This window comes from Hakea prostrata, chromosome 8, assembly GCF_041222555.1.
Source record: "Hakea prostrata isolate BN-2017 chromosome 8, UWA_Hpros_2, whole genome shotgun sequence".
Classification (NCBI taxonomy): Eukaryota; Viridiplantae; Streptophyta; class Magnoliopsida; order Proteales; family Proteaceae; genus Hakea; species Hakea prostrata.
In genome coordinates this window covers 7500017-7514681 of record NC_142607.1, presented here as the reverse complement: position 1 = coordinate 7514681, position 14665 = coordinate 7500017, and the positions used below count along the sequence as shown (strand labels likewise).

At 36.6% G+C, this 14665-nt stretch overlaps 2 protein-coding genes across 3 annotated transcripts in view; one reads left to right on the top strand and one right to left on the bottom strand.

Annotated features, from left to right (window-relative positions):
* The window catches only part of LOC149006589 (SNF2 domain-containing protein / helicase domain-containing protein / HNH endonuclease domain-containing protein), an 89265-nt gene extending 87030 nt beyond the window's left edge, over window positions 1–2235 (top strand). For both annotated transcript variants that reach the window (XM_089165250.1, XM_089165249.1), the window contains one exon: window positions 1773–2235. In XM_089165250.1, coding sequence (XP_089021376.1) covers window positions 1773–1886 — 114 coding nt within the window. In that variant the 3' untranslated portion in view covers window positions 1887–2235. The remainder of the gene's footprint in view (window positions 1–1772) is intronic.
* A 3467-nt stretch (window positions 2236–5702) lies between these two features.
* CLPB3 (casein lytic proteinase B3) lies at window positions 5703–13956 on the bottom strand. Its single transcript, XM_089165484.1, has 10 exons — window positions 13447–13956; window positions 12608–12826; window positions 11910–12147; window positions 11119–11314; window positions 10728–10782; window positions 10465–10615; window positions 9891–10199; window positions 8450–8715; window positions 7040–7966; window positions 5703–6404 (listed from the first exon to the last, which is right to left on the bottom strand). The coding sequence occupies exons 1-10, from the start codon at window positions 13693–13695 to the stop codon at window positions 6075–6077; spliced, it is 2940 nt and encodes a 979-aa protein (XP_089021610.1). The 5' UTR covers window positions 13696–13956; the 3' UTR covers window positions 5703–6074.
* Between the last annotated feature and the right edge of the window lie 709 nt (window positions 13957–14665).

The window sequence follows — 14665 nt, the reverse complement described above, 5'->3', positions numbered from 1 at the left end:
CTTATGTAGGTTGAAATTCACAACTCACAGAGAACCTCTAATGGAATACCTTGGAGGTACCTTACCAAGGGCTGAGACAATAAAAAGCAATTAATTTTGGCCAGCAAAGGTGAGAAGTTTCATATACTAAGCAGTCAGTACTCTATTCTTTCCTTTAGGGGTATAAATAGGGCCAAACAGCCTTACAACTCATGATAAAAATAGGAAAGAAACCCCTCGAAGAATTAAATCTAAAAAACCTGTAAGACCTAGGGCTCCAAATAGACTTATGACTTGGACAGTTTAAATGAAATAAAACATAAGAAAACACTATTTAGACTTTATAACTTAAGTTGGGTGAAATTTACATATAATACCAATTAATTATACTATTTCCGTACTGAAGTTAGGTGCTCCTGTGACAGGCCCATTAAGATGCCCATTTCGCATTAAAACTAAACATACTTGCCAAGGCATCGAAACAGCCTCTCAGACAAAAATTGCTGGGGTAAGACCGTAAGACTGCATATCGCCCCATCCCCGACACTCTACTTGTGTGTAAGTCTTTGGCACTGGATTCGCCCTATAGTTGTCAAAGTGCTAGGTGTTTTAAAGTGTTTGAGTTCTTGCCTTAGTGCTTAATCACTTAAGCATCACCTAAGTGGTGCTGAAGCAGAATAAATTGCGTGCAAATATTTTCTAATATATCAAATATATTTATTAATAATATTCTAATGCATAATAAATTTCAGTATAGTGAAATACAAAACAGATTAATGAATATAAAGAAAGAAATTTCCGTCAACAACTAAAATTGCAGATTTACATTTCAGAACATGAAACAACATATAAGATAGAATTATAAAAATAAAGGGAAATATAGCTGTTAAAGACATAAATCACAAATTTTCAATTTACAACATTATGACATACAAACAAAATTTTAAATTTAAAGGGAAAGAAGGCTGTTAAAGACTTGTATCAAAATCATGTTTGTTTAATTGCTTCAATACATTTGACTCAAATTGACTCAGCTGGGTTTAAGTGTTAAACAAATAGTCATTTCATGTTTCAATGTGTTCAAAGTTCACATTATGTTTACCAAGAAAATTTAGTAAATAGAATACAAAGTAATTAAAGAATATAAATTCAAGATAAAGATAGTACAAATTGAACCCAGTTTCCAGGAAAAAATAAAAAACCTATTGCTTTGGTTTAAGGTGTACCAAGGCATCGCTTGAGACACCAAAGCAACATTTTTTTGTGAGAGCTAAGGCATACAATTGCTTTGCCTCTGAAAGTTCGCTTTGTCGCCTAGTGGAGCCTTGGCAACTTTTAAGCAACTGTGAAACTAAAAAAAATCAAGGATCCATGACTTAGGTAACCCAATCCATTCCAATAAAACATAATTAAAAGACCAAACAACAAATACATTATCCTTTTAGTATTTATTCCACAAAACCCCAGAACCTTTTCTTTTGAAAGTTGTTATGCGAACCCTTTCTATGCTCAAGGACTGCAGGGATGCTAGATTTATGCACTTCTAGACTATGTTGCAGAGAATCCCAGGAACTCAAGTTCGGGAAGGTGATAACAAGATTTTGTATGGGACAATCGCCAACAATCAGGATGTCTTATATGATATTGAATGCTGAAAATCAGAGTTTCTTGCATTAGAAAGCATTAACCACATTTTGCACGCTCTCTGACCCCTACCTTAAATTGTGTCGTGTTGGTTCTTGTTCATTCTTCTCAGTGTGTTTCTAGCTTTCTTGATTTACTCTGATCTACAGGGTCTTGGGCATCTTGATGTGCCGGAGGTTACTGATGAACTGTTTATCAAGGTTCCTGGGAGTGCGTACTCAGGGATTACAGCTCTAGAAAAAGTTTCATCTGAAGCAGAGTAATCCATATTTTATCCCACTACAGATCTGAGTGGTCTTATTAGGGAGGGAATTCTCTGTGGAGCATAGCCCCTACTTGTACTCGGGGATCAAATGGGAGCACATGCAAGCATCATTGGGCAGAATTTTTGCATTTCACAAGGGTGGTGCCCCTCCTCCAAGAATAAAAAGGAAACAGCTCAGCCATACCGCACCATATCCTTACATCTTTCATTCTGGGTGTGGCATCCCAATGTATATTTTGTGTCACGTTTCTAGAATGGTTCAGATAGAAGAACAGGAAACAAAATTGCCATCCATTATGAGTTCTGTAGATAATGTTTTGGAGTTCGTGGGTTCAGCTCTTCCTTACGGCATATGTAATAGTCTCCATCTCCTATATATAAAAAGCTCTTTTGTACCAAAAAACTTCACCTCCAAAATTTTTTCCCCCACCGGCTCCAAATGTAAGTTAAATTTCTATTGATTGTCACCCTCATAGGGAATTTTGCTTTTGAGGCTGAAATGCTCTGTTCAAGTGGCAGTGTAATTGGGTGTTTGTGCCAATTTGGGATGATAATTAAGGGGTGAAGTGTCATCTTAGTTTGAAGACTCCCACCCTCCTTGGGGGTTTACGAAAGCTGGTTTTTCTGTAATTTTGGTTTTTCTGTAATTTTGTTATCTGTAATACAAAGCTTATTTATCCAAAAAAGAAAAATCTGTGACCTTGATCTCAATAATTTACAAGGATGATTAGGGTGAAAGACAGCTGCCTGATCTTGTAGCTGTCACATTAGCATAGATGAGATATTTTAGTGTCAAGTGTTCATGCTTAGAAACAAGTTTTAACTTGGGTGTAAATGAATAATTGAAATCCGCTCTTGAATTCACATTTGCATTCATTTAGGGGTATCAGAATCCCTCCAATTATTCATAGTATGCGGATATGGTATATCTCTTTGTTGCCGATTATTATATGTTCGATAAAATTATCTGATTAACTTACTTATTTAGATTTATTTTATAACTTTTTTAATTGTGATATATGATTATTTTTTAGATTTTCTACTAAAATTGTTACTAAAGTTATTAAATTCTTAAATTTCAAACCTAGCTTCACAAATAAAAGAGTAAAAATGTAAATAGGTAACCAAAAACTTGTGTTCAATCTGTATTAATGCCCATTTAGAAGAATCTACTTAAGAAAATAATTATCTGATTATCATTCAAATCCGATAGAATATAATAAGATTTTGAAATCGATTGAAAATAATAAGATGCAGATACGGTATTACCACTATCCGATCCGTTTACACCCCTAGATAACTTGTCTTGTTCTTTTCATATATTATTGCATGGAAAGACCTTTTTAGCAACTACAAAATGGTTGTGAATGGGATAGTGGGGGCAAGGTATCCCACGATACCATACGATACTAGCCGATACGTATCCATATTTGACCCAACCGATACGATACATCTCGATACTTCTCTTAAAATCACAACCGATACGATACTTTAAACCTTGGAGTGAGGGATCATTTATGGGGGTAGGAGGATGCCTGCATCTATTTTATCCTCGTTTCTTGTAAGTGAATTTAATTTTTAGTCATTATTTTAACTGTAAAAATCTAGAAACATTCCGTCTCTACCTTCCCAACTAGAATAACTCCCCATGTTTGTCTCGCTCATGGAACTAGTTTTTGCCTAAAATCAGTGATTTTCTAGTGTTATTCTGGCAAACTAGCGAAAATTGCCACACATTATCCGAAAATCATTGATTTTCTGTGTAATCTCTCGGGAATTTTGAACCGGATTTGGATCAATTCGCTCAAATACAATGGTAGGGGTGTATTATATTCGGATGGATTCGGATAATATCCTATTGATTTTCGGAAGGATTCAGTCGGATTCGGATGATATTCGGATAGTCATTTTCTTAAGTATATTTTCCAAATGGGCTTATTTTCTTAAGTAGATTTTTCTAAATGGGCATGAATATAGATTGAATACAAGTTTTTTACTACCTCTTTACATCTTTACCATTTTATTGTAAGGACTAGCTTGAATTATAAGAATTTAGCAACTTTTGTAGTTATTTTAGTAGAAAATTTAGAAAAATAGTCACATATCACAAGTAAAAAATTTATAGAAATAAAAAAAATAAATCTAAATAAATAACTTAATTGGATAATTTTATCGGACGGATAATAATCGGTAAGAAAGGGGTATACCATATTTGCATCCTATTAGTAATAAGATGGATTCGAATACCTCTAAACGGATGTAGATGCGAATTCAAAAGCAGATTTTAGTTATCAATTTACACTCCTAATCAATGGTTGAAACTTGAAACCATGGAACAAGGAACTCCAACCGAAGGATGAGGAGTTCAAAAGGGAGAGTGGGAGAAGAGGAGAAAAAAAAAATTGCAGCAGCAACTCACAAGTGGGTCTAGTTTCTGACATTTTTAAATCGAATTTATTTAGCAGGTTTTGCAAATTTTACAACTCTAAACGTTGCTGGAGATGGTGGCCAACGCTTGTAATCACCATATGTGGCAATGGCTTCGACGCAAATCCACAATCGGAAAACACCTTGAGAAAATACCAGCAAATTTTAGACTTCCACTTCTTCCTTTCAATCGAAATACTGACAAAATTTCTACTCTCGCACTCTCGCTCTTCTCACGGAAAACGACAGACTTGTCCTTACATAGGAGAGAGGGTGGAGACATCCTTTTAGGGCCTGCTTGGTTATATGAGATTGATATCAGTTACAACTATAGATTTTATTATGAGTCATGGTTCATTAGCCTATGGAAATCCCTAGATCCATAATGAAAAAACATATATGGAGTCATGGTTCAAATGTTTAACACTTTTATAATTGGAGTGAAATCTCTAAATTTCACCTCGTACCCATTAATCTACAGATTCATGTTTTTAGTGTAAAAAGATAAATCCCTAGATTTCATGAATCTAAGGATTCACACAACCAAACTGATATATATCTCTCATTTATGAATTCAGGGAAATTAAATATCTAGATTTATATAACCAATTAGGCCCTTAAAGATTCCGATTTGCTTCTTAAAGATTTCCGATTTGCTTTTGTTTTATTTGTTGTCTCTTAAGGGGGAGGGAAGGAGGGACGTGATGCATTCAATTTTTCTTAACAAGCATTTGCAGAAAATACGTTGATGAGCATCTATCGCTACTATGTAGCAGTTCTAGCTGAAAATTTGGGAACAAATTACACCACAAGATTATCTGCATGATAGTTTTCAATCCAAAAGGAGTTTTGAGACATGAAAGAGTGAAGCATTCAAAAATTAAGGACCATGACGAAGCTTCTACATAAATGCCTTTCAGGAATTTACATTAGCCTCCTAAATTTACTTTGGAGAACCTAAAAATGCTAGAAATTGTTTATCTTAATCGAACTGAACTGTTTAAACATAAATTAAAACACTGTTCGATTTTGGTTCTAAAAATTGATATTATTTAGTTGGATGGTAAATGGATCCATAAACGCAATTAATAATATGGAACTTAACTACTCCAACCATAACGACGCAAAGAAATATTTTCCATGCAACATCGTTTGTATGTGGAAACCCTAATAGCTCAGGATGAAAAAAAGAAAAAACCAAAATCTTATAGCTCTTGAACTAAAAGAGAACGAGCTGAAAATTAGAGTTTCTCATTCTCTACATTCACTGATTCAAGCTCAATCGTTTGCATGCACAAAGGCTCAAAAAGGGAGGGGGAGTGGGAAGAAGAAACAACCCTAATAGCTCTTGAAGAAAAAGAGATGGAATTGAAATTAGAGTTTCTCATTCTCTACTTTCAAGCTTACTGGTTTCATTCAGAAACGATAATTATGAATTCAATACATCTATCATGCAGTCAGCGGTGCAACAAGATGGACACTGCATAACCACAATTGCTGCAGACCAGCATTTTTTTTCTTTCTTTCACATTCTACTTGATTAATTCACAAAACTGAGCTTTGGAATCTCCAATTTAGAGAAACAGGGATCATATTCCATCAGCTACAAAGAAATTATGGTATAAATATGCGTGTAGAAAAAGAAAGGGTAAAGAGGTACCTTCTTTCGAGTACAGAAAGATCGAGGGGACTAGTTAGTATGAACTGACTGATTACAGACAAAGCTGTAAATGAGATCTGATGTGGGAATGAGAAATAATCAGACAGTCTGGGAGAAGGCTTTCGGATCTTTGGCTGCTGACATGTCTGAATGAGAATCCACTTTCTTGAAGACTAGCTTCTGCTGGGGGAGCTGGCCATTTGAGAAAGCTGTCACCTCTGTGTCTACTAAGATGGTATCTTCTTCTTTGAAGTCTCCCCTCAAGATACCCTTCGCAAGCTCATTTTCTACATTTTGTTGGATCACCCTCTTGACTGGCCTTGCACCATAGTTGGGATCGTATCCAAGACTCCCTAAGAGCTCAACTGCCGCATCTGTTACCCGAATTTTCATCTTCCGGTCACTGATTCTTTTCTGTACACGCTCCAACTGCAAAAGGCAAGCAAGAATGAGGTTACATAATAGCATATACCCATAGAACAGATCCGTGAACTTTTTGAAACCCAGCCTTTCTATGCACATGGAAGCTGCAAGAGGGAAACGCCATACTTCACAAAGATATGAGGAATGATTGGTAATACTATGAGTGTGAAAATGAAGTTTAATGTCAACAGAATAAGTGAACAAAAGAAATACTTAAATTAATCATTTACCCATAACTAACAATGCAAGTGTTGAAGTAAATCTTATGAAAGACTATTTTTAGATGAAAGGGAAAGAAACAAAAGAAAAGGTTGCCTCAATTCTGAAAAAAGTGGTTCATATTAATTATCAATCAACAAATACAGGTCAGAAACCAATCAAGATACTCAATGGTCCAGGAGGGTAAACCAATAATCCCGTCACAGTTAAGACTATCTTCCTAAATTTTCATGACTAAGAAATAAACAAAATTGTATGGCCACAGGACCACAAAATTTTCAAAGGGTGCAACCAATGTTCAATAAAACAATTTCACAGAGTAAACAAGTAAATCGAATGCAGCATTTATCCTAAAAAGGGAAGTACATAGATTGCAGCATTCATCCCAGGGTAAAAAATAGGTACATAAGAGTGCAGCTTACCTGTAGTCTAACGATACTGTTTATCTGCCCACGATCCAGAGGCTGGAAAACAATGTACTCATCAACCCTGTTCATGAATTCAGGACGAAAGATCGTTCTAGCGGCTTCCATAACCCTCTGCTTTATGGTTTCATAATTAGCTTCTCTTGACAATGTCTCATCATCGGTGTTGAGAATGTATTGTGATCCCACATTTGAAGTCATAATTATGACAGAATTTGTGAAATTTACAGTGCGGCCCTGTGAGTCAGTTACTCTCCCATCATCAAGAATCTGAAGGAACACGTTAAACACATCAGAGTGAGCCTTCTCAATTTCATCGAACAAGATAACAGAATATGGCCTCCTACGAACTATCTCTGTAAGCTGTCCACCTTCCTCATAGCCAACATAACCAGGTGGGGCTCCAATTAATCTTGAGACAGCATGCTTTTCCATGTACTCACTCATATCAATCCGAACCAGAGCTTCTTCAGTATTAAACATGTATGAAGCAAGAGCCTTAGCAAGTTCAGTCTTGCCAACTCCAGTGGGGCCCATGAACATGAAACTAGCAATGGGACGGTGAGGATCTGAGAGGCCAGCTCGAGACCGTTGGATAGCTTCTGCTACTGACCTAACAGCTGGGTCTTGACCAACAACACGTTTATGCAGCTCTTCTTCCAAATGCAGAAGCTTTTCTCTCTCAGATTGTTGCAGTTTTGAGACAGGAATACCAGTCCATTTGCTGACTATTTCAGCAATGTCATTCTCTGTTACTTCTTCCCTTAGCATTGACTTCCCTGACCTCATATATTCATCCAACTCTTTTTCAGCATCTCCAAGTTGGCGTTGCAAAGTATTAAGGCTCCCATACTTCAGTTCAGCTGCACGATTAAGATCATACTCCCGCTCTGCCTGCTGAATCTCAAGATTCACCCTGTCAATCTGCATCAAGAGAGGCACCATACAATCGTCAGTTACATCCAAAATGATCAAGTAACACGTCAAATAAATTGTCTCAGAAAGGGTGAAGTATTTTGATGTTGAAACTTGGCAACTGGGCAAAAAGGGTGAAGTATTTTGATGTTGAAACTTGGCAACTGGGAAAATTTCTGCCAGCAAGCACTTGCTAAATTTGGAAGTTTGCATTCACGCTTCTGTGAATCCATAAACTGCCAAGGTAATGGCATGGAGTATGCCACATTTATGTTATAGGAATTAAATGGAGTTTGCACTTGCATGCACACTGGAAATCCAAGCTAAGTCAAGTTAGATTTTCCATGTTCATAGTATTTTTCTAGGTTTTTTATCCGTAAAAAACTGACTCAATCATCCTTGACTTGAAACAGCTGCTATTTGAACCCACTTCCTCACGAGCATAAGACAAATTAGTTCCACATGCATTAGGAAAAGAAGCACTTTAAGTACCTCTTCTTTAATTGACTGAATGCGTGTCATGACTGATTTCTCGTGTTCCCACTGCTCCGTCAGCTGTGATTGCTTTTCCTTTAAGAGAGAGAGTTCTGCTTCAAGGCGACTCAACCGATCCTTTGACGCTTTGTCAGTGTCATTCATGAGGGAAAGTCGCTCCATCTCCAGTTTCAATACAGAACGATTTATCTCATCAAGGGCAGTTGGTTTGGATGTGATTTCCATTTTCAGCTTTGCAGCTGCCTCATCAACTAGGTCAATGGCTGGAAGGGAAAGAGGCATATTACTTGTACTCCACAAGACAAAAATAAAAAAACATGAAAGCTCAAACATGCGAGTTTATAAACAGTCACACAACCTTGAAAGCAATCGAATTTCAAACAAGCAATGGGAAATAAAAAGAAGCCACCACAACCCCAGGGAAAGGGCTTATGATGTTTTATCATCATTCATCAGACCATGGCCCACCCCAAGCCTATTGTTGTTTCGAATTAACTTTTTCTTTTTTAGTTGGTCTTGTCTTGAGAACATTTGCATATGATGGAAATAATCTAACCTTATGATGAGGGTGGAGCCCCACATCTCTGGTTCTAAGAGTACCAATGATTCAAGGTAAGGAGTTAATACTACTTGAGAAAACATCATCCATGTCAAAATTCACTGACTTCTCCAAATTTTAAACAATTTTGTGCTGATTTCAGCAGATCAAATTGTGTTATACACCAGAAAAGAACCATCCAAAGGGATTATGCTACCAATCAAGATTCAAGAAAACAACAAATGCAGTTGACTGATGTTTTACAGAAATCATACTAATTTGGCTTTGCCTTTTCCAGAAACTACATATTTCTTGTGGATTTTACACACTTCACTAGCTTTTCTGTCATAAATGCAATTCTTAGGGTAAACATTTTCAGAAGCTGAAGCAAATCAGAGTATATATCATCCTCCTCATTCTGTTATTCACCCTGATCTTCAGAACCGCATTGAAGGTAGGGATGATCACACCTAGGGACCAAGAATTTGAAATACTCTAACTATAGGTTATAGGAATTATCTGTAGTGATTAAATTTTAGTAGAGATTCAAGTATGAACAATATCAACTGTAAAAGAAATAGTCCTAATAAATGGACGTTAGGAATTGGTAACCCACTTGGAGATATCCCCCAGAAACCTCCTTGAAGATGAGTCCTGACTCCAATACCTGAAATATGTGTGGGGGGGGGGGTGTGGGTGTCTGCTGCCATTTCACTCATGAAGTAGTATGGTGTTGTCCATCTCCAAAGAGACAGTTCTGGAACAGGTATGGAGTAACAGAATTTTCATGGAAGATGATAAAGACTATATAGCCTTGTATATATAAGGTTGATCAACCATCATGATCCATAAGAATAATATTAGAAAGAATGTCAAATGAGTTGTGAATTTATTAATTACCTTTGTCAGGTAAAAAGCGTCCGCTAATGTAACGATCAGAAAGAATTGCAGCCTCAACAAGTGCACTGTCAGAAATTCTTACTCCATGGTGAAGCTCATATCTTTCTCGTAGCCCACGTAGTATAGATATTGTATCTTCCACTGTGGGTTGGTCAACATAAACTTGTTGGAACCGACGCTCCAAGGCTGGATCCTTCTCAATATATTTACGATATTCATCAAGCGTGGTTGCCCCAATACATCGCAATTCTCCACGACCAAGCATAGGCTTTAACAAGTTCCCAGCATCCATGGCACCATTTGTTGCACCTGAAATAGAAGACAAGGACATGTTAATTCCTTCATGATTCTTTGCCATCATACCTCATGTCCAACAACTTGTCTTAAGCTATTTAAGAACCTAATCACAGAATTCAGTGCAATTCAGGTCTAAGCAAGAGAAACGCACAGCTAAGTGATTGCAACTAAAGTTTGAGTTCGTAGATTCCCCCCCCCCCCCTTTTTTCTATGTATACAGCAACCATAATAAACTTCCTTAAAATCTCCATTAATCATCTCAAACTTTTAGGTATACCTGCCCCAACAACTGTGTGGATCTCATCAATGAAAAGGATTGTTTGCCCATCAGATTCAGTCACTTCCTTGAGTACAGCTTTCAGTCTATCCTCAAATTCTCCCCGGAATTTTGCCCCAGCAATGAGCGCACCCATGTCAAGGGAAATCAACTGCAACATAAAAGAACAACTTATTTTGATTCAGCCGAACCCAAAGACAATACAATAACGCAATCACAAGAACAAGATACTCTCTAAACTTAATCATTTGAGAAATACAAACCTTACGATTCATCAAAGCTTGAGGAACATCACCTTGCACTATCCGCTGAGCAAGCCTGGTCAAGAAATTAAAATAAGCAACTTCCTTGAATAAATTTTTCATGAGTACATGAGTAATAAATAAACCTCACACAGAGCTCTCAAGCTTGGGGAAGTGCGAGACTGGACCATTCATTGAATCACCCATGATAAAACAGAGAAACTAAGGAGATGTAAAAACCAGAGTTATTCTGTTTTTGTTTCCAAGGCCAGCAAATCTACTTGGCTTAAGTTCATTTCATCAGAAAGGTTTATTAAGGAGCATAAAATTATGCTGGCCGTCATCCAAGTCAAAACAGAACTCGATAGTATGCAGGAACCTCACACTGCATAAAACAAACAACACTACTCACCCTTCAGAAATTGCAGTTTTCCCAACACCAGGTTCCCCAATTAGTACTGGATTATTCTTTGTTCTCCTTGATAGGATCTGTATGCATCTTCGTATCTCATCATCCCTCCCTATAACTGGATCAAGCTTTCCCGCCTTTGCCATAGCAGTCAAATCTTTTCCATATTTTTCTAATGCTTCATACTTGCCTTCTGGATCTGTCACAATCCCACTCCGTCAGAAGTCTAATCCAACAAATTACAGCTTACATAATACAGAAAAGAAAATTTACCTTAGACAGAAATTAGTAGCAAGACAGAGCAAGTGATATCATATGTCCTAAACAATTACAACCCAAGAGGAAATAAACCACCAAAAAACCTAGCTTTTACACACAACATCCAGAGTAGTATAGCATCACAATCGAAGACCGGAGTTTTTTCTCATGCAGTTATTTGTCCACCATTCTTCTACTTTTGGAATATATGCAGTTTGGTCACATCATTGAGGTCCCAATTGGAAGTTTGACCAACATAAATCCTAGCCACAATTATTATCATGAAAAGAAACCAAGCAAAAGTGAGCATCATGGGAGATGCAGGCAAACAATTTACCACAAAATTCTCATGCAAGTATTCCTCTAACGTGGAAGTAATCTTGTTCAAAGTAAGTTAAAAGACAAGATGCAAAGGGATGAACAACTGCAGTGCGGCAACAACCAAAATTCTCATGCAAGTATTCCTCTAACGTGGAAGTAATCTTGTTCAAAGTAAGTTAAAAGACAAGATGCAAAAGGGATGTAACAACTGTCACCTTGGTCAATTACACTTTGGCGTCCCCTTATGGACTCTATGACAGAGGTTAAGGTCTGCTTGGAAATTTGGAAATCCTTGAATAATTGTTTCCCAAAGCGCTGATCTTGAGTATAAGCAAGTATTAAATGCTCAACTGAAACAAAGGAATCCCCAAACTCTTTCTTTGTGTCCCTGGCTCGCTGAATTAGAGCTTCCAAGTCACGTCCTAACATCGTACCAGATGACTCACCAAGAACCTAGTAATTGATTGGAATTTGTACAAATAAGAACCTTCTCAAAAATTATCCAAATAAGAAAGATCAGGCTAACAATAATCAAAAGATGGGGATTAATTACAATTCAAAAGGAAGGAATGGAAGGGCAGGACTGAGTGGAAAAGGAGGACACCATAACGCCACTTTTCTACTAGATACAATATATGCTGCCAGATCCAGCATGGCATGACAAGATCAGTCATGACTATTTTCAGTTAAATCTACCTTTACAGAAGCATATAGATTACACAAACCCAAAAGGGGGGGGGGTTCTAAACTGATCTCCTACAATCAAGGCAATGGTGAACTGGTTTTAGAAATCAAAATTCCAAAAAGCATCTCACAATCCAAAACCATGGGCCCTCAGATAAATTTAATCAACAGGCATATAGAAAATCCATCTAGTGGAGGGTTGGGAGGATCAATGAATAGTGGATTTTACCTTTGGTTGCCTTTGAATGAACTTGTCAGTAGCTTCTAAAAGGCGGGAATTATCTATTCCTGCCTTCGAGAAAATACGACGTGCAAGTCCATTTTTCTGTTCCAATAGAGCCTTCATCAAATGCTCTGTCTCTACTATCTGATGCTTGTTCTCTTTTGCCACTTCTGGGGAAGCAACAATAGCTTGCCAAGCCATTTCTGTAAAATCTTGCTGAGTTATCTGGCATGATATTTAGAAACATCCATCAGGATGACATGAACCCATCAAATTCATCTTAATCTTGCTTAATAGTTTTTCAATGCTGAAAATAAGAGCAAAACAAAGAGAGAATTTGAACAATAGAAACTCAAAGCTACAATTACCTTATGGAACAAGGGAGCCTATTATGGAAAATGGAGAAGTCGTGAACACTGAATCCAAGTTAGACCAAATATAAACTACTAAGAGAAGCAAGATAAGTAAATACCGGAAAGTCAATCAATTAATTGACGAACTTAATCAAAATTAATGAAAAGAACCAAAGAACTAGGGTGACAACGAACTCTCATCCATGATAACTGGATAAGAAAAACGAATCCGCAGTGAAACTGCCAGATTTGCGATATATCCCACAAGCGAAGCCGAATAAGTTCAGCTGACAAATGACCAGTTTCGTATACGTGATAAAATTATGACCTAAATTAAACCAAATCAAAACCAGAAAAGGATAACGATTCAAATCCAATTTCCATAATTTCTAGAAAAAAACTTCATTTTTTGTAATTACGAAATCAAGTGCAAGCACCAGATACACATTACAATAAACCAACAAGGACGAAAAAAGAGAATCAAACACTCACCCTTCCATCTCTAGAAGCCTCGCATCGAATTCTGAGCAACTGAGGATTCCTCCCCGATGATCTCTCCAATTTTCTCGTGAGAAATGCATCATGTCTCTTGAACAATTTGAGTGGTTTCAAAGTAATTAAAGCTCCAGGATTCACAGTCAAACTCAGAGAGAACTGAGGTTGAGAGAACAAGGAGCTTCGGTTGCAATTCTTCGATGATGGAAGGAGACTAAGACTAACACCAGAGGATGCGGTTGCCATTGCCGAAACTCAATCCAGCGACTGCGAAAATCTTTCAGAAGAGAATGTTAATAATTTCTTTTCCTCTTTCACTTCTCCGAGAATGAGACTTGAAGAACCGATTAACAGTGTTGGTTTATATTAGGTTAAAGGAAGATTTTGAGTGTTCTCGCAGGTTCCTTGCTTCATGAAGACGATGAGAGGAAGCCAAAGGGGATATCGAAGTTGTCTTGTCGAACCTGAACCTGGAAGGTTCAAGAAATTGGCCTCCCAAGATAATTTTAAAATTCCTTTATTTTCTCCTTTATTTTCTCCTTTATTTCGGTTTTCTATGAAAAAATCTTCAACGCCGAATAACCATTTCTGGTAAAGGTGAACAATAAAATTTGTAAATTCTTTTATTTTCAAATTATTTTCAAATTATTTTCAAATTATTTTCAAATACCTTTATTCTCTCGTTTATTTTCGTTTTCTATGAAAAAAAATCTTAAATGCCTATTAATGTGCACAAATTCTTTTATTCTAAGATTTTACAAATCTGATCTTTATTTGTAAATTTATTCTTGTAAAAATCCAACTGTTCTTTTTTTCTTTCAACCTACATCCACGGGAGAGTTTTAAATATTTTTTTACTATATTAAGAGTTTTGTGTATAGCTTCTTTATATAAAAATAAAGTCATTGTCAATGTTCTAAAACTCTTGTAATTGAGATCTTCTAGATTCCCTGAGTTATAGTGTTTGAATTTACATAAAATATTGACTAGGAGTCTAGGATTTTGTAACAATTATAATTTATATCAAACTCTCCTTTGGGTTGTTTAGAGTTTTGTAAGTACCAATTGCAAAAACCTTCTTAAGTGTAATGACAAGTGTTTGATCAGTGGAACTCTAGAAACAATCCTAGCCGCATAAGCTTGAGATGAAGTGGCGGTTAGGATTTTGGTTAAATTTTTTTTTTTTTTTGTACTTGTGCTTTTTTAATACTAAAAA